At 40.8% G+C, this 25,991-nt stretch overlaps 3 protein-coding genes across 6 annotated transcripts in view; 1 reads left to right on the top strand and 2 right to left on the bottom strand.

The window, feature by feature from the left end:
- Positions 1-2,059, bottom strand: part of LOC309699803 (cadherin-24-like) — a 28,325-nt gene extending 26,266 nt beyond the window's left edge. For 2 of the 3 annotated variants that reach the window (XM_082522995.1, XM_082522997.1), the window contains exon 1: positions 1,289-2,059. The gene's annotated coding sequence lies outside the window, so the exon portion shown is untranslated. Of the gene's footprint in view, positions 1-947 lie in introns of all 3 variants that reach the window. The other variant, XM_082522996.1, reaches the window with a different exon arrangement.
- LOC309699805 (protein sel-1 homolog 3) lies at positions 712-24,306 on the top strand. 2 transcript variants are annotated; one of them, XM_082523000.1, is made up of 24 exons: positions 712-901; positions 10,665-11,190; positions 11,310-11,436; positions 11,925-12,046; positions 12,238-12,353; positions 12,621-12,670; positions 12,790-12,913; positions 15,043-15,181; positions 15,345-15,491; positions 15,588-15,793; positions 15,891-16,070; positions 18,966-19,088; positions 19,248-19,388; positions 19,506-19,568; positions 19,648-19,824; positions 19,914-20,041; positions 20,405-20,488; positions 20,600-20,681; positions 20,866-20,941; positions 21,030-21,151; positions 21,334-21,455; positions 23,269-23,383; positions 23,577-23,640; positions 23,841-24,306. In XM_082523000.1, exons 1-24 carry the CDS (start codon positions 800-802, stop codon positions 24,056-24,058), a joined length of 3,354 nt encoding a protein of 1,117 aa, XP_082379126.1. In that variant the 5' UTR covers positions 712-799; the 3' UTR covers positions 24,059-24,306. The 2 variants fall into 2 exon arrangements, with proteins under 2 accessions (XP_082379126.1, XP_082379125.1); XM_082522999.1 differs by lacking the exon at positions 712-901 and adding an exon at positions 10,128-10,471.
- On the bottom strand, positions 8,435-9,980 carry psmb11b (proteasome 20S subunit beta 11b). Its single transcript, XM_082523002.1, has one exon. The coding sequence runs from the start codon at positions 9,668-9,670 to the stop codon at positions 8,498-8,500; it is 1,173 nt and encodes a 390-aa protein (XP_082379128.1). The 5' UTR covers positions 9,671-9,980; the 3' UTR covers positions 8,435-8,497.
- Positions 24,307-25,991: the final 1,685 nt, after the last annotated feature.

Raw genomic sequence — 25,991 nt, 5'->3', positions numbered from 1 at the left:
AGAGAGTCGAGAACTAATGGAGCCCTGTGGAGCAGTAGAAAATGTAAATCATTTTCTTGGAACAATTTTTACCATATTTTTGACAGAAGGGGTGCAGCTCCATTTTAACTTTGTTTTTGTAATCACTTTTAACTCAAGTAAAACACTTTTCTGTAAGTGTTACGCACTGCAATATGAATAATTTACAGAGAATTTCATTTAGACCAGCACAACCAGCTGCTTCTTTCATGGTTTACTCTAACCACTCGTCTATAATATAGTTATCATCTGTCAATGGCTGCCGTTAAGGCAGCGTGGCCTGTAGTAACTCCTTAACAGAAAAATCAGCAAGTATTGGGAAATTCTAGCTTTTTATCGGAAAAATCACCTTCATTATAAGAAAAACGCAAGGACATAAGCACTGTTCTGTATTTCACCTCAGAAAATTATTGATACCGTGTTAGAAAAGGCTAAAACAATAAATGGACTAGCCACGTAATTCCACTCATTTCTATTCATTGAGCACCATCTCATGAGCGCCCCCTACTGACTTGCTGCCAATTTTCGTACAGTGGGATAGATGGGAAGTGGAATGTTTCTCCCTGATCGGCTCTGATATTACATTCGCCACAACACGTGACACAGCTGCTTGGTCACGGATACACACAAACCAGTTTACATGCACGCGCACACTCACATCTGGACCGCTCATTAGCATATCTAGTAGAGCGTGACGTTGTCTTGCTGGAAGAAGCCAGAAAAATGACCTACTTGATGCATGTTAATGTGATTTACACACTTGGGCTAACTATTATAATGAATGCAACGTCCCCCAAATTCCGCTTTCGGCAACTTAACCAAGGTCCAGCAACCTCATTCATTTTTGCAAGCAAGCGTCCCCGCGCCAAAGTACACGCGGCAGGTGAGTACGAACGGCGCGCGCACACACATAGACAAAAATTACCTACCTAGCCGGGAAATTAAGAGGGAAAGCACGGCGTCATCCGTACCATCTGTCAAAGCTTGGCGCTCAGTTCAGTCACCCAAAATAATTGTCTGCTTTTCCAGACCCTTCTCTCAGCCCACCATTATTTCACCTAAACAGCTCGCAGATATCTACTACAAACAGCTTTAAACTGACAGAGAAACAGTTGGAAACCGCCTCGACCCGGTTAAAAGCCTCCAAAAAACGCCGAGAATTTGGACGATAAAGTGGAGAGCTGAGCTGAGGCGAAGGCTGGAAACTTGTCTGTGTCAACTATTGAATTCTGAAGATTTAGAAAAAAAGTCAATTATGAGAGAAGCTTACCGTGTGTTTGCGGTTTTGCTCCGGTGGTCTTCTGGTTTAACGGGGCTGAAATGATCCAACGTGGGAAAGGATGCCGAGGTTCATCTGAGCTCAACGTGAGGTCTGTCCACTTAGCCCAGTCTCTCTCTCGCTCTCGCTCTCTACGTCTAACCCTCCCTCCCTTCCTCCGTCCCTCGCTCTCTGTATACCTCTCTCTATTTTCCCTCTCTCCATTACTTTGTAACTATCACACAACGACCATAGTCACTCTAAAAGCCTACTATTTTTGAAATAGCGGCCACTGAGTGCCACAAAAACAAACTGTTAGTCTCATAGTGGTGTACTTGGACAAAATATGTGGGTATAGATTTCGCTTGAGCATTGGCGACATCGTGTAAAGGAGCATGGGGTCCTCCCCTAGGAATTTCTTAATTTGCTTCATTCTGTTTTTTTCTGCATCATTTCTGCGTATTTATTAGTACAGTGGAAAACACGCACAAAAACAAAACATGTTTCAGGTAAACATATAGTGAAAGATCATGCAGTCGGGCTCTTAGGCATTTTGTGTTGAATTCAAATCATTCCCCGTTTTTCTCATTTAATATTATCCCTGCTGAGTCAACACAAATGTGCAGATGATTAAGTCTTCTGTCCTTCTTGCCGTTTGCAGGGAGAGTCAGAGTGCAGCAGACTGACAGTTCTGTGTGATATCAAGCTGCTTTCGTGCCTTTTTTCTTTTTGTTGGTGGAACCTGCTCAAATGTGCGTGTGACAGCACGTGTCCGTGATGAATTACTTAAATTTATGAATTCCTATTCAGTAGCTCTGATATGTTTCAGCTGGATTTCTGCTTGAGTTCATTCACTTTTTTAGGTATACCTCTTCAGTTTTGTCTTAATGCAAACATGGCAGTGCATTCGGCCATGTTGAGGTTCAAAACAAGCAGAAGAAAAGTAATTTAAATGACTTTGAAAGTGGCATGGTTGTCGGTGCCAGACTAACTCATCTAAAACTGCCGATCTGCTGGGATTTTCCCACCCAAACATCTCTAGGGTTTACAGAGTAGGGTCCAGAAAGGAGAAATTATCCAGCGAGCTGCAAGTCCCTTGGTGAAAATGCTTTATTGATGCCAAAGGGCAGAGAAGAATGGCCAGACTGCTTCGAGCTGATAAGAAGGAAACAGTAAACTTAAATAACCACTCAGGATTAGAATTTGGCGTAAACAGCATGAAAGCATGGATCCATCCTGCCTCATATCAGCAATTTTGGCTGCTGCTGGGGGTGTAATGGGGGATATTTTCTTGGCTCACTTAGTAGTGAGCGTCTTTTAAATGCCACAGCCTACCTGAGTATTGTTGTTGACCATATCCATCCCTGTTATGACCTCGGTGTACCCACTCTGTAATACCTCCTTCAAACAAGATAACGCATCTTGTCACAACGCTTAAATCATCTCAAACTGTTTTTTTGATCAGCACAATAAGTTCACTGTACATAAATAGCCTTTACAGTCGCCAGATCTCAATGCAATAAATCACCTTTAGGATTAGAGTCAATGGGAGATAAGCATCATGGATGTGCAGGTGAGAAATCTGCTGCATATACATCTCACCTATGTAACGCAGTCTATCTCAAAACCAGATGGACAGGCAGTATTATTTTGCAAAAAGGTGAAAAAAAAGTAGCTTACAACTTACTTTTTTGAGAAAAATGTACTAACATTGATTCTCCTCCTTTTCTTTCTGGCACCTTCATTGTTATCGACCTGTCTACGTGTGCATAGAGCCAGAAGAGAGAAGACATCGTACCGCTGCTGACTGAGATGAAAAAGCTGTGTATAATCATATTTCTAATCATGTCCCAGGTGTTAAAAAAAAAATTGAAGTAAAAAGGTTTGCACCAGTTGATGGCAGTGGTGCCTCACTGAGAACTGTCACAGCAATTTTTAAAACAATTAATTGTTATGCGTCTTTCTTTTTTTTTTATTGGTAGAAACAAATGCATCTCCTGTAAATATCACCACTGTCCATCTGCGTCCCTAGCTGAAATAATCGACATCTATGACAAAATATCTTCAAAAACATAGCAGGTGTTGTTTAATTGCCTTCAGTAGTTCCTGGTTAGGTGTTGTGGCTTCTTTGAAAGCCGTGTGGTGTTTGTTTAATCTGACTAAATGTAGCTAGTCTGCATAATCAACTTCAGTGAGTTTGCATTTCTCCCAGTTGCTTCACCTAGAAGCAGGACCAGAAAATTGTCACTTAGAGATGCATTAAAAGAGGAATTTTTGCCAGCTGCGTTCTCTCATTTGCTAAAAACATTTGTGCGACTGTAATTACCACCCTCGCCACACTTCATAGCATATTTTATTTCAGTTTGAGATGTGTTTTCCATATACAACATCAGTCTGAAATTTTAAGCTGATTTTTGTGGTAACTGTTTTTTGTTTTTTTGGGTGAGTAACTTCCAACCAGAAATGTGCAAATTTTCAAGGACAAACAAAACCACTGCAAAACAGGAATGCTAAATTGTTAATCTTACAGTTGTGTGTTTTCTGTGCTTCATTTATCCCTCAATTGTTTTGGATATTTTTAATTTAAAAGAATTTATTTTTCACACTGCAGCAGAAACATGCGTTTCAGTACCTGAATGAGGTAAAAAGTAATCATCTACAGGGTGCAGCCTTCATTTGCACAACCATGTTTTTGATCATGTCTTAGCCTGAATTCTGTCTGATGACTAAGAAACAAGAGAGCCTTTAAACAAGTGGTGATGAGACAAGTGTTCCGTGATATGACTAGAAAGAAAGCTTGCAACCCCGAGGTCACTCCTCAGATCCCTTCTACCAGGCTCTATGGAGGTTCATTAATGTCAAAACTACTTCGGCAGCACAAAACAAAGCCAGGCAGTAATCAATCTAGTGCTGAGGATGTGAGAGCTCACAGCGAAAGATTTCTAAGCATAAAACATGTTCTTGAATTAGCCTGTGAGGGGGGAGCTGTCAGCGAATTTTTGCCAATCTTCTGGTTGTTAGGGTCATATATTTTCAAAGTTAAAAAAACAAAACAGATGTACTGATGTAAGGCTGGGTCTGTGACACTGTGCTTTTTGCTCAACTCTAGTGGAGCTCGTTCCGCTCTCAGCTGCAGTTTGCATGAAAGTAAAAAACTACCAAAATTGAACAAAAAGCTTTGAAGAGGCCAAGCAAAGAGAAACACTATTGCTCACTCAAATTTTGGACTCAGTTCTCCTTGTAGACTCAAACTTTGATTTACTATTCTGTCCTTGTTTCCTCCTCAAAGCTCAAAGCTCTGTACTCGCTTCCTATTAAATTCAGTCAAGTTCAAAAGTCTTGTGCTCAGAGCCTTGGACGGTCAGCACATACCTCTCTATATAAAAAACCTCTGTTGCTTAGTAATACCAGCAGGAAACTGTTAGTGACAACCGGCCTAAAATGGTAACATTTTGTCTGCATAGTTGCAAAGTGATTTTAAAACAGATAACTAGACTAGATAGTGACATTCTTTCCAACCAGCCAATCAGTTGTCCAGTCATACCTTTTCTTATAAATTGAGTTACGTTCACACTGCAGGTCTTAATGCTCAATTCCGATTTTTTGATCAAATCCGATTTTTTTGTCTGCTTGTTCACACTACAAATAAAATGCGACAGCAAACGTGCTCTAGTGTGAACGCTCAAAGCAGCCCGCATGCACAAAAGAAGACGTCACACACAACGTGCTCTGTTTAGACCCAGAGCAAACAGTATTGTTTGACTGATGGCCTTAATATAAAGACTTTACGTTTCCTAATTTTTGCTTTAAGTTATTTTGTTATTTACATAACAATTTAGATAACCTAATAATGATCCTTATTGCTGTTTTAGAGGAGCGGTGCTTCAAAGGATAGTTGCAGATTTCTGTCAGAATCTGCAGATTATACAGTACAAATAAAATGTTCACGTTTCTCCAACGTTGTCTTCCAAACAGTTTCACTGACATCTACACGGAATGGCCAGGAAGCGATCGCGATGTCTTCTCGGGTGCTTCTCCGGCGCTGATAATTTGCGTCTGTCTTGTGTCAGTGATGTAGAAGACGGATTTAATGCGACATGACCGTTCAAACAGCAGTCGCTTTCTAAAACATCGGATATGTATCGGATTCAGTACCACATACGAAAGTGACCCAGATCGGATTTGAAAATATCGGATTTGTGCTGTTCACACTGTCAAACCATGATCGGATATGGGTCGCATAGGGTAAAAAAAAAATCGGATTTAATGCGCTTTCGTCTGCAGTGTGAACATAGCCTTAGAGTCAGTGATTTGAATTTCAGTTTTGATTTTGGCTTCTAATGATTACAAAAACAAGATAACTGAATAAAAACTTTCAGTTATTTGGATGAATTTTGGCTATGAACCTGTTGTTTTGTGTTATGAATCAGCCGCCTTTACAGTGCTCGTCCCTAAAAAGCTCAACCATGCTCACAGTTTAGTTTAACTCAAGGCAAGATGACAGAAGGAGGTTTGTGGTTGAAAATATTTATCTAGAAGAAGCAGGTTGCTGTAAGTGATCCTGTAGAGGGATCATTAGTGATTGCCTGCAGCTGCCTTTGACTCCTTATCACCTGGGATCACTGAGGGTTTATCCTTGTTCTGCTTTCAGCATGAGAAGAGGAGGAGGAGGTGTTGGTTGGTCATCGGCTTCAGCTCTCCAGCATTTTCGCCCCCAGGCTTCACTGCAGGTTTCCTGAGGTGCATGAGTCCACTGAGGCATGAGCTTCTTTTACCACAGACTGCACTTGCAGATGTCTAATGGACCCGATCGTGTGGACTGGCAGACATCTCTTTTTTCATTAATTTATTAGCTTTTCATTTGAATAATGGAAATCTCATGTAAAAAGACACTTTTTTAAAAACGCCACTAAATGCATATTGCGTGCTTAAGTTAATGAATGTTTGATGTAATATCCAGATTGTGATTTTTGCTATAATCATTGAGCCCTAAAATACAAATTAACAAATCTTTTATATTTTTAATGCATTTGTTGTCTAGTGCTCGGTCTAATTATCTTTATGTCTATCAAAAGACATAGAAAGTCAACATTGCTGAAGGAACTTGAGGCAGAAAGCCAGGTTAATTATCTGTACACCTTTCATTATGTAGCTGTTTTCAATCATAATGTGACATGAATGGCTTGAATAGACATGCAAACAATAGTCATTGAATGTCAGAATGTTTGCTGGGAGAGGTTCTCCGATTAGGGTTTGATGGTTGTTTTCTCGCTCCAGTCTCAACAAGAAAGGAGACTGTCATAGTCCTTCAGTCCTCGTGGTACTCCTGCCAGTTTTCCTCGCTCTCCACCATGACTCTCTCTCTCCTCTGTCTGTCTGTTTGTGGGTGTGGGTGTGTGTGTGCGTGCGTGCACGCCCTTGCAGGGGCAGGATCCTCTTGGTCCCCGCCCTCCGGCACACCTGTGGTAATTAACTCACCTGCTCCTCATCTGGTGTTTGAGTCGCGGCAGATGCTTACCTTCATTACGTAAGTCTGCTCACCTGTTTCCATGTGTGCACCTCTCACCATCTCTCTTCTGTCCAGCAGTCTTCCCTGTTTTCCTCGAGGAGGATTTGTGTGTGTGAGTCGGAGAGAGAAGTCTGTTTCATTATCGAATCTAAAGACTGAGTGGAACCTATCGGACCATCGACTTGGATACTGTACATAGAGACTGTGGATGTTTCCCTTTTTTGAAAGGCACTGCAAATAGCTTTTTCACATCACTGTTAATAAACTCTCCGAACTGCCTTCTGAATCTGCATTTGAGTCCTGCCTGCTCTCGGACTATGACAGGAGACTGTGCTTTTGAGGCTATATCTCTTAAACGTCAGATCTGCAGGCACCTTTAGAAAGCAACTGAAAGCAATTTGTTTAGATTTAGGTTCGGCCTTGTTTCGCCTTGTGTTTTTATCTGCCTGTGTGCATTTAATGTCTGGCTGCCTCATATTTTGCTTTTTAACCGTTTCTTATTGTGAAGCGCTCTGTGACATATGCTCTTTTAAGGTGCTATAAAAATAACGCCGACTCACTTTCCCAAGAGTCGGTCCCTGCAAGACTTCAAATCTAGACCACCAAATGCTTTCTTTCTCCTTTTTTGTTTGTTTGTTTTCACTCGCTCAATAATTCTGCCATTAATGAACTTCCAAAGATGGGAATTATGCATGAGGTCGGGGAGAATGGGAGGCTTTCCCCTCTTACTCACACAGCTGCAGTCAATCATACAGTAGTACTAGTGCGCATCCCCACTGATGCTGCAGTCACGCATCCCAGGCTGTAATTTATTTTATGCCGTTAATAACACATAAGACATGCTCGCTGCACACATATGCATATGTTAGTCATTAAAAAAATGCATTCATATACGATATATTGCAATACTTAATATATGGAAACAGGACATCATACACTTCATTACAACATTTTGACATGTAGTATAATCAGTGTGCCACAACACTGATGTTACACTGCAAACTGTCCCCCATCATGGACTTCACTAAAGTTAGAGAACATAGCTGAACACTGAGGATGAAGATGGACAGCTCTGTACCTTTTACCCTAATATACTTGGCAATATAGAGTCATTGTCAGTTGAGTAATTACAGTTATGCTTTATTTATGACCACAGCGCTCAAACAAAATGAGCAGGCAGCAAAATTCCTTTTATTCATTAATTTATTGAAGTGTCAGAGGAACTTCAGAAGTCTTCTGACAGCAGGCACAAATCAGTTTACAGCCCCTTTACCGTTTATTGCTGCGGCTAAACGTGTTCCCTTACACACAGTAATACATTATGACCTTCAGCCTCCAGCCATTTAGATTTTTAGACTATTCATTTTCTGTTACTCTGTGTTTATGCGATTTACCCGCATGCTGGAGTAGGTAGTAATTATCTCACATTCTTGAAATGATTCATAATGCTTTAACATCTAAATCAAAATGCCAGCAAGCAGGGTGCTCTTAGAATACATTTTTATCATCAGCACAAACAAAACATCAGCTGTTTATTAGAGGGAACGATATGCATGCCCAAATCATTTGAGAAATAGCCTGGAGGATGCAACTGCCTGTCCTGTTCATTAATTTAGTAACTGCTGCAAAGATGCCATAATATCACGTCTCTCCAAAATACTCCCCAATGTTTGCCTTTCGCTTCCCAAGCCATTTTTGTTTGTTTCATGTCTTTAGTCAGAAAAAGCCACATCCCGCCTCTCTGTTTTCTCATGCTTTCGCCTTTCCTTTTCTCGGTAATATTCCTCTTTCAAATCCTCCCGGTTTCTGCGTGTCCAGCCTTTTGACGTGATGTGATACATGTCCACACAGTTTCCAGAATATGCATCCCTATACGTAGCTCTGTACACAGCTTCTCTAGCTATTGACTTGGCCTCATCTACTGTCAGCCCCCAGTGAACACCTTGGTCCAAAATTGAGTAGGCATAAGGGGATCCTGAGCCCACAGAGAAAAGCATTCCCCGTAGGCGAGTACCATCACTGCATACATAAAAAAGCCTTGGTCCAGATAAATTCATTTTCTTTCTGATGGAGCACTGCTGAGAGAAAGAAAAGCGTTCATCCTTTGCCAGAGAAACCTTTGCATTGGTGCTATCTACAAAGTTTTTCTGCTCAGTCATTTGATTCTTTGTTGTTTCTCCTCGACTACCAGGACCAGTCTCTGTGCCTCCATGGTAATCACATCCATCGTCCACCTCTCCTCCATCCCACCCACACAACGTGGCAGCCACACACAGCTCAGTTCCTTTGAAAGGGTGAAGCATGTGCGAAAGCAATTTGGCAGCTCCACTCGTGGACAACCGTCGACCGTGGCGAAGTTGGTAAAGCCGCAGCTCGCGAGCCAAAATACGTTTCCAAAGCGCACAGTCGGCTGAAGTGCCTGAGGTCAGGCCCACCAAGTGACTGTGAATGGGCAGGATCTTCTGCGAGGCTGGGCACGCGACGAGGCCTGAGCAACTGGAACGAGTGTCTGCTGCAGCCATCACGCCACCCTGGAACATGAACGCCAAGGTGGTGGTGCCATGAGCCATGGGAAAGGGCAGAGGCACAGACTGTGAAGAGGCAAACGGAAGGCATGTTGGCAAGGAGGAGGATGTTAAGAAGGGGTCTTCAGATGAGACGGCGCTGCAGTTCTGGACTGTGCTGATTTGCCCAAACTGTATCGGACTTTCATCTAAGTACTCTGCCACTGGAATATAAAAGTGAAACAAACTTTTGTTATTGCTAAAGGGCAAACCACTCACATAGTTGGAAGCAATCTTTTTTCCATGTGGCACTGCAGGATACTCTGTAGTTAGACGGTCCTCAAAGACAGACTGAAAATTGCATATGTCCTGTAAAGCCATTAAAAGTGATGACCTATGATTTTGTACACCAAAAAAAGAAAAAAGCTACAAAAGCATATTTTTACAGCATTTTCTGCTTGCTTGAAAAAATCAACTCTTCAATAACATCCAATAAAATTGCCTTCAAAAGCTATTCTCTTGTACACATAGGTATGCCATCAAGAACATATGTGTGTGAAAACAGCAGCCACCTTTTATATAGACCATGTTCGTGTATGTGTGGCTACCTAAAGCAACCCATCAGCAACATTAGCACATGTCATGCCCTTGACTTTGAAACATAAACAGTCAGTGGCCCATGGGTAATTAATTTTGGCTGCCATATCAGGTTGTTTTTCAGATCATATTTCTTCAAAGTCTTGCGTAAGCGCGTTGGCCACAGAGGACGCAGGGTGATGACAAAGTCTTGGCTCACGTACATCGGATTAAGTCAGCTCTGATGCTTCACTCTTATGGAAAGGTCCCAAATACAATCACTAATAAAGTGAATCAAACAACACTTTTATTACACATCAAGAGTAAATATAGCCGAGCCCTCGTGGGCGCTAGCCCTTTAAAAGCATGCTAATCACTGAACTTGAAACACCAGAATTTCAGGTAATGCTGCATTGCAATGGTACACCCATTGCACGGCTGTTTGGAAATGTTTTCTGGAAGTGTCAAACAGTGAGAGCCAATGTTACTTACCACTCTGAATGTCAAATTTGCTTGTGGTTTTTATTCAGTTTTAAACAACAACAAAAGATGAATGTGTTTCATGTCATCATTTTTGGACAGATTTTCACTGCTTCTGCTCTAATGGTAAGCAATTTTATTCACTCACTTATTCTGCTCACAGGAGACTGCTCTCGTTTTTCGATATACACTACTACAAGCAGTTAGTAACTAACTGGTGATAAATTTTTCAAATTTGGTTGAGAGAATGAAACTTCATGCAAGTCTGTTTTCCCTTTATGTTCATTTAAGTGTATTTCTTTTCCTTCTCTTCACCCAGGGACAGTGTGCTTCACAAGTCATTTCAGCCCACAGCAGTGAGACCCCGCCTGACAATTTTATAGGGTTTGACACCGTCCCTGACAAAGTGGTAGATGGCTCGGTGGTCCGCGTGCGGTATCAGTGCTCTGGGCAATGTCAGCTTGCAGTTGAGGTGGTGGTGTCCACATTGCAGAAGACAGATTTAGTGGTCTTCAGGAGAAAATGGAAAAGCAGCAGACTCCGTCACTACAGGATCCACCAGGTGCTGCTTAGACTGCCTCCGTCCATTTCATATCAACGCGACTTTTTCAACAGGAACATTTTGGACACACAGAATGTGACAGTCCGTGGTTGGCTGGGCAGCTTTAAAAATGGCAGTGAACTCAGCACATACCACAGCTCCATGTTGAGGATTTATAAAGCGCTGCAGATAATTCCACCCTCTGAGCGGCCAAGTAAACCTCCCACTGGTTGCCCGTCATGGTCGGCTCAACTAATGTGGCAGATGACCAGCCACAGAATCCATCAGTGTCCACATGAATCAGGTTTGACCCTTAATCACATTGTCATTTCCTCTGCATGTCTCATCTTTATCTCCAAAGCTTTTAAAGAACACATGCAAGTGTTTGCAAACGGAGCCTTTCGCTGTTCTGTTTGATCCCAGACATAATCGATATGCTAAAGTTCCCTCTGGCAAGTACTGGTGAGCGCTTTGGAGTGATCCGCAGGTTCCAGCCTTTTATTGACAGAGCTCTAGAGAGAACCCGGCGTCACGCTGTGACACAGCCCAGGTTGGACTTCTAATTTACCTCATTTTAGCTGGAACTTATTTAGTATGAAGTTCAGCCACACAGCATGAAAAATCTCCAGCTGAGTTTCCAAATGTTGAATCAAAGGATTAAGTGAAACCAAGTGTTTGATATTATATGTTTCAAAGGTACTCTCCGGCCCATTTTCCTCAAATATAAAGTACATAATAGCTCTGCTTTGTGTTTATATCAGCAGAATGACAGGTCACAAGTCACTGATCATTTCCTTTTCAGTGCAGGCATCAGTTAGAACACACTCTACTTTTAGTTTTACTTCAGTGTCTTTTTAAATGACTTTACAAGCTTCACCAAGCCGCTTCACCAGAGCATATAAGCTTTTTACTTACGGTCAATGAAAGACAGCGAGGTCAGGCATTTTTAACAGACAGCGCCGCGTTTTAAATTCAACCTCATGCTTGAGTGGATGAAGAAATGATTTGTCAAATCATGTTTCATTGCTTGGCTTCCAGCGTCACCTTATCTGTGTGGATATACCTACTGAAATGGTGTCAGAAGAAGCTCTGTGGGATCATCCATCATGTCAATAGAAAAAATTTATATGACACAGTTCTGATGCAGCTTACGAACACAGGTGGGTCATGCCAGCTCATGTGTACACCTGATAGGGGATTACAAAGAGGTGTCACAACATGATTGTGAGTGAAGATTTGTGGTTTTTGCGCAGATGTGATTTATTAATATTGCTAGCACAAAAAATATGTATTAATAAGGAGCTTTGGATCTCCTGTGGTGAAATTCACGACTGTCATATGTGCCGTACAGGGAACATCATAATTCAGGCACGAAAGATAACTGGAGAAGATGAAGCATTTCAAGTCCAAGCAATGTTGCCTCTCTTGAAATGGATTAGATTAGACTATTACATACAGGACTCAGAGGTAAAACGCCAAAGAATGACTCTGGTGGTGGGATGAGGAATAAAAATCAAAATAATGCTCTGGCAACATCTTATAGTCATTCTTTTTCTGCTGGGTTTTCTTTGGACTTCTAGCTTTTGTTTCCCTTTGGAACAGCTGTAAGATCTTGAAAGATGGTTTATTTCCAGCTGGGAAACTCCAGGCGATTGCAGTGTGTACTGCAATTTGGAGTTGTTTAAAGCTGAGCAGGTTTTTCAGGACTCATGTATTGTTATGTTTGACTTTTAGGTGCTGCTGGAAACCACATGGGATGGTCAAACTCAGAAACATTTATACAAGTACGATTATGATTTTTGGTATAAAATAAGCAAAACACACTGTTGCCAAGTTTCTGGAAAATAAATATTGTTTGCTCAGTGATTGTGATTGCTGGTTTGAGTGGTATTAAATGTCATAGATTTCAGGACAGCATTCATTACGATGACACAGATGGATACTTTGTGATTGGAGGAGGCAGTTACTTACAAGGCATCCGTGGGTATTTTGGGCCTATCAGATACTACCGTTTTGGAACCAAACAGGTAAGTGTAAAGAGGTAAAATGTATTCATTTGCTTTGCTTTCTAGCACAGCCTCACTCTAAAACAGTGTATTATGATCTGAAGGTCATAAAGTATTAATGTTTCATGCCAAATTATGTCAGCAAACAGCCTGACCACGTGTAAGAGTACACAGGTAATGAAATGAGGCAGTGATAAAATCATATGCATTAGTGGACATTGTAGGTTTTTCCTTATTATCTGCCATATATATGCAGTTTTGGTAAGAATTTTACACACACCCATCATGCAGGTCATGATAATTTTTTAAAATTATTTTTTGAACTGTTCTTTTCTGGATTGGATTGATTGTACTGCAGTCATCTTTTAAAAAGTTTCAAAAATTGGGTACACAAGTTTGGATGCATTTTGGAGTTTTTCTAATCCACACAGGATCAAAATTATACATACCAGTTGAAATATATGCATACACCCCGACTAATATTTGATTAATTATTTGCTAAATGTCCTTTAATCGTTCATTTATTCATCCCTGGATAAGTCAAAGCAAATGGATGGGTGTATGGTTCTTCAGAAATTTGCACCTCCACTGGACTTTTGGTAGCCATCAAGAAACTTCATTCTAATTCAAATGGGCAGAATTCCGGCTGGATATTTGCCTGCTCCTCTTGGCAGAGTTGGGAGAGTTCTTACAAATTGGTTGGTTTTACTGGCACAGATCAGGCTTGTAGGTGTAGCCCACAAATTTTCTATCAGGTTGAGGTCGGGGCTTTGGGAAAACCATTGCAGAAGCATATCCATTCCAAAACCAGTTCTGATGTGTGTTCGGGATCATTATTGGAATATCCAATTTTATACAAGTTTCAACTGTCTAGCTGTTTGAGCTAAACGTAATTTTTTTTGAGGTAGTTCTCCTTCTTCGTTATTCCATCCACTTTTTGCAGTGTATCAGTAACCAGCAGCATGATGCTAAATAAGTTCTGAGCTTTGGTAATCCAGCAAGTGCTGCCAAATAAATCATTTTATGCATGTAAGGATAAACTACTAGTTTTAGTAAATATTCTAAACAAGAATAAGAGATAGAACCTCCTGAACCACCTTTTAAAAGATCTAAATGAGTGTTTTGTATATGTGTGATTTTTTTACAACCATTACAGATATATTGTTCAATCATTCCAGCCTTGAAAAACAACAGTATTCATCACTAAAAGCCCCACATTACCATGACATTCATGCCCATGATGAGTGTAAACGTCTGACCACCATACTATTAGCAATGATGGAACTTTTAAACAATGATGGTTTTTGTGAAAATAATCCCTACAAGCCAAAGGTCAAGTCTTCAGGGAGGCCAAATCCCTCTGAACATTCATTTTCAGACAGTTTTTTCCTGCTTGTGAATCTTTATGATGTCATTGTCATCTGATATCTGTAATAGGGTCATCTCAAGCACAGTTCTCACTGTGAGCACAGAAACCCCACACACTTGCTGGTCAAGCCTCCAATCATATGAATCTAGACTAAAATGTGTATAAAGGGAGAGGAACTATAACGGCTTGTATTAGATAGTGGGTAAACCAAGAGGATGCACCAAGGGCCAGTAAAATATTGCTACGATTTTAGGCTGTGAATCAAGGAAAGATAAGAATAAAGAAACAAAACTGGAAAAGAGCACAGTAGTTACATTTTAAAGACAATTGTATCCTAAATATCTTAAACCCAAACCAAAATAGAACTAAACACGAGGGACATTGTTTGCTTAATCTTTTGCCCACTGATACAACATCACTTTATCACTATTTCAATTATAAATCAGTACAGATCAGATATTCTTAGATTACAGAGATGAAGATGCTGCAATAGCTTGAAGAGATGACACATTATTGCAACAACTGAGAAAAAAAACGTTAGCTTTTGATTGCGACTTTTTCCATTCTTGTACAAGTGGTGACGCATACATTTTTTCAAGGTGATGACATTTACCATTCAGGAGAAGACTGCAGTGAGTCTGGCACACCTCATATGACGGTATAAATACTCATGAGGCTGCGGTGATGTCATGATGACCATTAACTAGGCTTAATACTTCCTATTTCCTCTGTTTTATGCCTGTTAATGCTAATTTCAAATACAGATTTATTCATATCACAGATCAAAAACCAACTTCCCTCCATGCCAACATTAAATGAATTGCAGAGGATTCACCAAGAGTGTCAGGAAATAAGAGCATTTACAAAAGCTTTTATGCAAGAAGTGAATGAGAATTACCTCCTGTCGCCAGTAAGTAGAGGTAAAAAAATTTTTTTTATATTTCCTATAAAAGCCATGTTGCACCATTCTGGGTGGAGTGACCTTTAAGAGACCTAATATCAAGTGTGTCAATACACTGAAAGTGCACCCATTGAGTATGGAAAGAACGCTGTGAACAGGTTCCTTTTTTTGTTTCATTTCAGATGTCTGTACCCCCGACTTCTTAAGGCTGTTGGGTCAGTTTGCATCAAAAGAGAAAACATGCACACAAACATGGACGTTTGAAACACAGATAAAGTACAGCACTCTCTTTCAGCTCTTGCTAAGAAAGGAGGTGGAAATCAGAACAGGTAGATATTTTTTTATCTGGTTATAACCTCAATCACCATAAAATATCTGATTTATAGAGGATACATTATTTAATAAACACCTATCTGTTTCTGAAGGGTCTTTAAACTTGAAGGATCTCGGGAGCGTTTTGTTTGAGGAGACAGTCGGAACAATGTTCTCTGTGGATAAAGCACAAATGAAAATCACATCCCAATCAATGGCTGCGTTACAAGAATCCTCCTGCTTAGGAAATCACAGAGCATCTCTCTTATTGGCCACCATCCATCTCTCCGGCCTGGGACATTCAGTCAATTATGAGCAGGTACAGTCAGTGCCTTCGTTGTATCTTAATTACTATTTTATCGCACGTAAAGCAATTTGCATGTAACAGGTAATACTAACCCCCTTGCATTTTTCAGGGTCACGTCTATAGTTTGATTGGTGCCTTAGGTGATGACCGTTTTGCCCTGATGCATGCAGGTTACAAACACTTGATGGGAATTGATGGGTTTCCTAAAGACTTGGAAATGGCTTATAGCTACTATTCCAACATTGGAACGCAGACCTGTATCGACAGTTCCAGGATATATGAAAACAAGGTATGTTTAGATCATTAAGATCACTTCTGAATTTGTGTTTTTATTTGAATAACTAATAATAGCCTTGATAATAGAGGAGTTCGTGTAAGTTGAGAGTGGCGTTAGTTCATGCAGGGCATGAAGTCAAGCTGAGCCAACAGTTCAAACAGATTAGCTGATAGCAGCTGATTTTAATGCCAGCACACGTCAGAGAATCACTCAGCTGATAATCATCTGAACATTAGATAGCCAGATCTCTTGTAGGCTGTACTATAAATATTTTATTCCAGTAAATGATTAATCAAGCCTGGGATAATTAAAGTATATTTCAGTTTTATGCTGCTCTAGCTTGTCTGTTGCTGATACTGACTCTGTAAGCCACTTTGCAACCCTCCGCCTCATCCCTGCTCCTCCTTAACATAGTGTTACTTAATCAGTATCAAGTGGTTATCTCTGTTGTCTGCTGCTTATCTGCTTACCTTTGCCTCTTCATTATACAACAGTATTACCGAAACAAAAATATAATTACATCTTTCATTTCAATTGTATTTATTTAACAGCAGCCTTAAGGTGCTTTCTGTTGTAAGGTAAAGACCCTACAAAGGAAACACCAACAATCATATGACCCTCTATGAGCAAGCGCTTTGGTGACAGTGGGAAGGAAAAACTCCCTTTTAACATTAAGAAACTAGGAGCGGCCATCTGCCACGACCAGTTGGGTTGAGGGGAGGGAGGTTGGGGTGAGGGGCTTATATATGGGGTGAGGGAATTTGTTACATGGGCTCATATAAGATATGCTATAACATACAGTTTGTTAAAGTATATTCAAAAAGCTAGATCTGCGTATTTATTTCCTTTAAAGTTTTTTTTAAAGAATAAGATGAAAAGATTGATACCTCTCTCATATCCGTGTATTGAATATGCAACTACAGCGAGCTTAGCTTAAAAACACACAAAGCGCAGTATGAAAACAGCCATTCAGACACAAATGTATTCATACAAACATGCACGCATGCTGTGGAAATGACATTCTGCCTTCAGAATATGATAATAATGTGTCTGTTAGTCCAGCCATTTGTGAATGATTTAGCTGTGTTGATGAATGGAGGAACTGCACTTGAAAGATGAGGAGCGCACTATGAGAAAAGGCTACATCCGACTGATTTCCTGTTGATTCTTCGAGTATTTAAATAAGCATGCTTCTAATGAACAGAGGTACATGAAAACAGCAGAGAGACCTTACTGTCTATTCCAGCTTCAACAAGGCAGTGCACCTAGAAAACAACTGTAGCAAGCCTAGTAGTGATCATTTTTCCGTGGCATATTGACCGAGCTTTTTAAGAGCTGACAACAACCCCCTGAATCCAATCTTGATAAAAGCAACGAAAACCTATTTTCTATTTTCTCTTTCTTTTCGTGTTGTTTTGTCTCTTCTCGGTGGTGTGGGCTCAGCTTAAAGACAAAACAATGATGTCATGCACTTCTGTGCACCAATCAGGATTCAGCACTATTTAAATCTCAGTGTTGTGACTGTGCTGGGTTGTTAGCTTATGTTGCCTGTCAGTCAGGCTTGGGCAGACTTTGATTTGTTAACTTGAAAACAAAAAAAGGAAAAAGCTAGTTGCTAGTTTCTTTTGTTTTTAACCTTTGACTGTATCTTGAGATTATTTAAAGTGGCTATAAAAAAAAGTGTTGCACAATCTGGGTTCTCTGTCTCGGCTCTCATTGTTCAAGCTGCAGCATTCTACTGAAAAAGCTCTAAAAGGCCATTAAACTCGAACTCACAAACACAGCGTCTTTAATTTTAATTCAAATTACAATTTTATCTTCCAGTGATTATGAAAATAAGATAATCAAGACGACAAGATTACACTTTTTTTTTCCAATTATACTGTGGCTTTTTCTTTCAACGCCACAACTTTTGTTTACTTTTGTAGCTCCCTAAATCCCCAATTCACTCTTTCTTTATATATTATTAACTTTACAATTACAGTTCAGTCAATAGACTGGTATAAAAGCCATTTCTAGTCTATTATTTTTCCACATAATCATGATTTGCCCGTTTTTAAGGTATACCTGTTAAACTGCTCAGTAACATAAATCAGCCAATTCTGTAATCAGTCAGTCAGAATCAACAACTGAATGCATTTAAGAATTTAGACATGGTTGAGACAGCCTACTGAATGAGAACAATCTGCTGTAAAATAGGGAAAAGTGCTGATTTAAGTGATGTTGAACGGGACATGGTTGCCAGTAGCAGATGGCTTGGTCTGAGTATTTCAGAAATTGCTGATCAACTGGGATTTTACCGCACAACCGTGTCTAGGGTTTACATGCTCCAAAAAGGGGTAAATGTTTCATATCTGGGTGTTAATACCTCGTTAATATCAGAGAACACGGAAGACTGGCTAGAATGCTTCGAGCAGATTGGAAGGGAAAAGTAAGACACGTGCAAGGTATGCAGAAGACCTTCTCTGAACGCACAACACTGGTTGCCAGTCCTGTCAGCTAAGAACAGCAAACTGAGGCAACAGTTCACAAAGGCTCATCAAAAATGGACAATTTGAGGTTGGAAGCAATTTCTGTTGCCACATTTAGATGTTAGGATGAGAATTTGGTGTAAACATGAAAGCATGAACCTTATCCATCCTGCCTTGTATTGGTGTGTGATGATTTCTTGGCACACTTTGAGCCCCTTAGTACCAATTAAGTATCATTCAACCAGAACAACTTACCTGAGTATTGTTGCTGTCCATTTCCATCCATTTATTACCACAGTGTACCCGTCTTCTGATGGCTGGTAAATTAACCGCTGTAACTGTAGTAGTCAAATATAGTGACGGTAGCGTTTTTACTCATAGTGCTAGTATCACCAGTTGTTTACTATCATAACACATCTGTTTGTCTTTTATAAAGCAACACTCAACTGAACATATCTATTTAAACAATGAAGAAGATTTAAACAGACTGACACATGAGACAAAAGATGATTTCCAGTATCTGAAATTCCAAGCAGAGAGAGGAGACATCGAATCTCAGGTATGTGAGCTACACGAAATCTTTTGACTTCTGACAAGATGAACTGTTGAAATATGTGCATGTGACCCGTTCAAATTCAGTCATACTTTAATTTCTCCTTCGTGGTCAATAGCACAGTCAGTGTTCAGAATAGGCTAATAAAAACTCCATTAACTTTAGAAACGCATGGGAACAATGCTGTACTGGGGACAAAATGGAGTCTCAAAGGACATAGTGAGTGCGGCGAAATGGATTGAGAGAAGTGCTATGCAAATGAAGGATCCCTCTGCGATGTACGACTACTCCATCCTCCTGATGAAGGTAGTGTAAGATAGTAAAAATGGCTATTTTACAATTGAATTGAACGATGTGTGCATGTGTGTGCGACGTCTGTGTTTTGACAGTTATCGATTCACTGATTGATGTTGATTCGTTCAGGGCCAGGGAGTGAAAAGAAACTACACCCGAGCTTTTCGGCTGCTGAGAAAAGCAGCAGCAATGGTGAGAGTGTACAAGTCAGTTGGTGTGTTTACAGTGTGTGAATTCGCTATGAATACCGGCGTCTGTTTCCTTGCTTTAGGGCTCAATTAACGCCTTGAATGGTTTAGGCTGGTATCATGGGACTGTACTGAAGGACCACAAAAATGCAGCGAAATACTTTGAACAAGCTGCTTTAAACGGGAGCGATGATGGGATGTTCAACCTGGGGATTTATCATCTCAGTGGGATGGACCCAGATAGACCCTGGAGAAATGAGGTTTGATTTCCACAACTTCAGAAATGGATTTTTATCCAGGTATGATCAACGAGCCAAACTGTGTTGTTTTTTTTTTTAATGATCTGCAGAGTGCTGCTTTTGAGCAGTTTCTCAACGCGTCTCGGTTTGGTCATGTCACTGCATCAGTGGAAGCTGCTCGGTACCTTTCGATGGGAAGCCTGGAAGGGGTGTCTCAGGATATGAAGAGAGCTGTAATGTAAGGGGCTTTCATTAGCTTGTTGAAGAAAGCTTTGTTATGGGCTGTTGCACTGTAGCCTGCAGCTTAGTGGCATCTAATTTCAATGACAGTGGCTAATTCAAGGTCAGAACCCAGTATTTGCATATCTAAAAATAAGAGCCACTGTCACCGCATTATTGTCTGGCGCAGAGAGATTCTGCTTACCAATGTTCCTCTGGTATCTTATGAATTTAAAGAGGCTCCTCCTACAGCTGTTGATGCTTCTGTTTAGAATGACCTCAACAATTTGGAACTATTTTTAGATCACATTAAAATATTCTCTGTTTAGGTGGAGTTAATTATATCCCATAATACATCAGGTGTCCTTTAACCTCTATGCAGTCTGCTGAAAAAGGTCTGTGAGCGAAATGGACACCTTGGATTTATGATCAGAGAGGCTCTTCAGGCCTACCTCCAGGGCTCTTGGTAGGGAAACATTAATTTCAATTACTTTTCAAATGCCCGCATTTAATCATTGTCGCTGCTCTTTATTATTGTCTTTGCTTCGTCACATTTGTTTCATTGTGTTTCCAACAGGCAGGAAGCCTTTGTGAAGTACCTTTTGGCAGCTCAAACTGGTCTGGTTTTGGCCCAAAGCAATGTTGCACACCTGTGCGAGGTGAGTGCATGCTCTTTCACCGGTTTAACCCATTATGACTACCCTAAAACAAAACACAGCCTGGGCTTTTCGTCATTATCCTGCAATCACGTGTGGAATTCTGATTGAAGCTGATGAACAAATTGCACATAATTCCTCTATTAAAATCATCATTGTCACTGTGCACTCGTTCTCCGAAATGCAGGAGCTGAATCTCGGTTATGAATGTCAGTGGAGATATCATAACTACTCTATATTAAACTATGACCCGCATCCTTTCGGTGAGTTTTTCTCATTTCATTTTGCTTTAAATCCATTTTCCCTGTCAATCTGGTCACTGAACAGAAAGTATTTATCTTCTTTTTATAGCTCTACTGAAAATGGGAGACTACTACTACTACCATTCCCCCGGCACACAAGAGGACTCATTATCCTTGGCTGAGCAGGCCATATCAATGTATAGCAGAGCAGCACTAGCAGGCAGCCCTCAGGTGACAGATTTACTTCAGCTATAATCTCATCACCCTGTGATAAACTTAATTAAACTTCCACAGGCTCTGGCCCTCTGCAATAAAAGCAACAAACAGCATTGTATTGTGTTATTATTTAGATACTTTCTCGGTGAATAAGCCATCATTGCTGTTATGATTTTGTTTTTCATATTGGCTCACAGGGAATGTACAACTTGGTTGTTTTGGCACAAGAAGGCCACAGTCTTCCCCGGAGCATCCTCAGATTCGTTAATGTTTCGCATCATGATGATCTGGATATGGTGATGGAGAAGATCCTAAAAAGGTGCTTTTTAAAATTTAATCAGCTTTCACAACCACAGTGAATAATGATGGTCATTAATGGGATCTCTAGTACGTTGGTAAAACTTTGAAATACTGCCATTTGAACAATACTACAAAGGTTTAATATTCCTAATGTAAATTCTCAGGAAGCTTTGTAGTGGTACATTTTTTAAATTACTTTCTTGCCATGTGTGAGATAAAATGATAGTTACCACTCCTGTCTGTCTGCACTGCTAAATCCACCTTTCTTGTGGAGTTGTGCCGGCTTTGCTCATCTGTCTTTAGTTTGAGCTGAAGTTTTTGACAAAGGCAGTTAGCTAACAACAGTGGTTCCCACTTATCAGCCACAGCGTCAGAACCATCCATCCATCCATTTTCTTTTACTCATCCTGTTCAGGGTTGCAGGGGGAGCTGGAGACTGTCTCAGCTGTCAAAGGGCAACTTGCAGGGTACACCCTGGACAGGTCATCAGTCTGTCACAAGGCTAATAGAGAGAGACAACCCTTCACAATTAGAATCACCGATTAACCTAACATGCATGCCTTTGGACTGAAGTACCTGGAGAGAACTCACGCAAACACAGGAAGAAGATGCAAATGTCAAAATGCTAAATACTGCCTGCATCTCTCCATGATGCATAAGGTGTCATTTGGCTTTGGTGCCTTCACACATTAACAGACAGATAATCCTATTTTAGCAGTTTACAAAGTCCATTAAAAAAGGTTCGAGAGATGGCAGCGTCATTAGTCGCGGGCTTATCAGCCTGGGGGTTATGCCCATTTGCACTTACACACTTGCTGTTTCATTCAGTTTCCATTGCCTTTTACTTTCACATGCTTTTCAGGTTTAGGAAAAGATTGTAGTTAGGGTTAATATATACTTTAGACCCTTTTGGTTGATGACATGCTTTTGACATGTCTAGCAAGTGACACTCTGCAGCCAAAGGACATTGTGTAACTGAGACATGCCAGCTATTTTGCTATTTTTAAGTGTTCGAGGAGTGATAACCGACTGGTGCATCGCTCTGGTACAACTAAAACAGCTCTGATCTTTCAGAGGAACATGAGACCCCCGGGTTATCCTGCGGTGTCTTGCACCTGGGGGCTCAGGGGATGGGAGCTTGTTCCAGCACATCCAACAGATCCTCACTTGAATCGGAAACTGAGGAGTCTGGATCAAAGCAGTGAGGCAGGGCACACTGACAGGGAGGTCAGGGTCATCAGTACATAAAAAGAGGGATACACACTCCAGCTCCGAGACATTTTCCGGCAGAATTTATTATCTCAGTTCAACTCTTATTTAATACATGAGGTTTATTATGTAACCTCTTTTTCCATTCAAGACAAAATACACAGTGTATGCTTTAGGATATAGACACATTGTGATGGACAAGTTGCTATGAGCGTGCAATGTCCTTGGTGTCTCACTCAGATCCACCCCCTGTTTGTCATGTCTGCTTACAAAATAACAACATAGTGACAGCTAAAATGCTCATGGTGAGACTTCAAAAGAGAAGACCACAGCCCAGTAGGTGATGTTACAGTGATGCTGCAGTCTATCTTTTAATGAGAACTCTACGTCTGCAAAATGTTTAAACGAGTGGAATATTTCAAGCGAACTGCCATCCGCATTAATGCCAGGACACAAATTTTCCAATAACATGATTTTATATGATAACAGTTTTATTCATCTGTCAGTGGTTTGAATCTGCTCGTTCAATGTGGGCTTCTACTGCTATTTCTAAATAGGTATGAGGGCGTGTTATATTATATTTTTTATCTCATGTAACACAGTTTTCATGTTTATCTCCTAAGATGTGTAGACATGGAGGCTGAAGAGGCAGTGACGCCCTGTTCTTTAGCTCTGCTTGGACTCCAGATGGGAAAAGCCTTGAGGAGAATGACTCAGAATGGTGCACAGCTCCTCTTGGTAAGCATAGGGCGATATACTCATGCTGTGTGTAGTAAGGGGAAACATACCACACGCTGCACTCACAAACTACAGAATATTAACATCCTTCAGTATTTGAAAAATGCAAAAATGTTAATTTTATCTTCATCATGAGTATGGCGTTTTGTTTTGTGAATGGAAATGTGAACTGCTTCTTTGTAATCCTTTGTAGGCATATGCATCTCTTCTTTCTGTCCTTATCTTTGCTGTTGTGGTGCCTTTGCAGAGCAGTCTTGGTAAGTATTTGTGTGGTTCACTACTGCGCTTAATTGCCAGTGGTTGCCACAAGATGGTGCAGTTTCATTATACATTGCTTTACACTACCCATTTTTATGATTTGCAAATTTGCAAATAATCTATATACTGTCAGTGTCATGTTTGCTGCTGGAAGTGTCTTTACAACCATTCATCCTCCCTCTTTTGTAAATTAACACAGGGAACAGAAATCCTACAAATGCACTAAGGGCAAGGAATGGCGGCGTCGTGAACAGGGAGCAAGATGGCACCATGGGAAGAACCTACAGAGGGGCATGGAATCTAAGGCTTACCATGAATGGGGAGCAGTGGTTGCGACAGATCAGCGATTTGGCCGTGACTGCGTCTGGCGTGTGCCTGTGTGCTTTCTGGACCACACTCCTCTATCATCTTTTATGACATAAGATACCAAGAAGAGTGATCCCATAGCCACAGCAAAAGCCTCAGACGCTACATATTGTAAGAGCACACATTTAGCAGATGAGTTACAGAACTATTCGTGTGACACATTTGTGTTTTGGAGGCTTGTGACAGGAAGGGAGAAGGAAAAGAAGGTCAGGTTGTGAGCAAGCTGCTTTGGTTGAGTTAATAATTTTTCTCCTGTAATCATTTTTTTTGTTTTATTTGTGGAAAATAAAATGCTTACCATACAATCTGAATCTAGAGATGTTTTTATTATTTATAATAAAAAACATAAATGTGACAGTTCTTTATATATATGTATATGTATATGTATATATATATATATATATATATATATATATATATATATATATATAAGAGGAGGGAGACGAGGAACCATCATGGAAGGACAGGCCCCTGCACGGTATGTACCACCGGCAGATAGAGGAGGTGGCTGATATCCAGAAATCCTACCAGTGGCTGGACAAAGCTGGACTGAAAGACAGCACAGAGGCACTAATCATGGCAGCACAAGAACAAGCTCTGAGCACAAGATCCATAGAGGCTGGGGTCTATCACACCAGGCAAGACCCCAGGTGCAGGCTGTGTAAAGATGCCCCAGAGACAATCCAGCACATAACAGCAGGGTGCAAGATGCTAGCAGGCAAGGCATACATGGAACGCCATAACCAAGTGGCCGGCATAGTGTACAGGAACATCTGTGCCGTGTATAACCTGGAAGTCCCGAGGTCAAAATGGGAGATGCCCCCAAGGGTGGTGGAGAATGACCGAGCTAAGATCCTGTGGGACTTCCAGATACAGACGGACAAAATGGTGGTGGCTAACCAACCGGACATAGTGGTGGTAGACAAACAGAAGAAGACGGCCGTAGTGATTGATGTAGCGGTTCCGAATGACAGCAATATCAGGAAGAAGGAACACGAGAAGCTGGAGAAATACCAAGGGCTCAGAGAAGAGCTCGAGAGGATGTGGAGGGTGAAGGTAACGGTGGTCCCCGTGGTAATCGGAGCACTAGGTGCGGTGACTCCCAAGCTAGGCGAGTGGCTCCAGCAGATCCCAGGAACAACATCGGAGATCTCTGTCCAGAAGAGCGCAGTCCTGGGAACAGCTAAGATACTGCGCAGGACCCTCAAGCTCCCAGGCCTCTGGTAGAGGACCCGAGCTTGAAGGATAAACCGCCCGCAGGGGCGTGCTGGGTGTTTGTGTGTATATATATATAAAGAACTGTCACATTTATGTTTTTTATTATATATATATATATATATATATATATATATATATATATATGTGTGTGTGTGTGTGTGTGTGTGTGTGTGTATGTATATTTAAAAGCAACAATCAATCACTGATGGATGAGACGTTACACCAGAAGCTGTGTTTTAATAAGTCAACTATTAAGGCTTGTCCCTGGTCCTATCAGCGGCATGTTGATGATAAATGTCTCTCAGGAGACAAGACATGCAGCATGAGCCTGCAGGGCACTTAACTATTGTTCCCAGCATACATCCGGAGCAGTGGAATTTCAGTTGATATTGACTGAATCTCTGTTAAGCTGCTGCTTTTGGTCGATATCTCAGTTTTCGCCATCACTAAGGAGAGTTTGGCTGGAAAGGAAGTTAGTATAACAATTGGTTACACTTCAAACACAACTTTAGAACATGTGTTGGAGTGTTTAAAAAAAAAATTAATGCGCCTCTGTGGTATTGTTGTTTCTGCATTCATAAAGATAACAGGCAATTTCCTTTGAGGGATTGTGTTTCTATGGCTGCCAACGAACATGAGGAAGAGGCAGTGTCACTCAGTTCATAACAGTTATTTACAGCTCTGAGTGACTTGTGATGATGTGCAGTTTATAGCTGGTATTCACTGAGCTGTCATTAGTTAAATAAGGAGTTTCACAGTGTAAACA

Source organism: Aulonocara stuartgranti, assembly GCF_965226115.1.
Source record: "Aulonocara stuartgranti genome assembly, chromosome: 23".
NCBI lineage: Eukaryota > Metazoa > Chordata > Actinopteri > Cichliformes > Cichlidae > Aulonocara > Aulonocara stuartgranti.
Note: the sequence above shows the minus strand (reverse complement) of the source record. Positions and strands in the feature narration are given on the sequence as shown.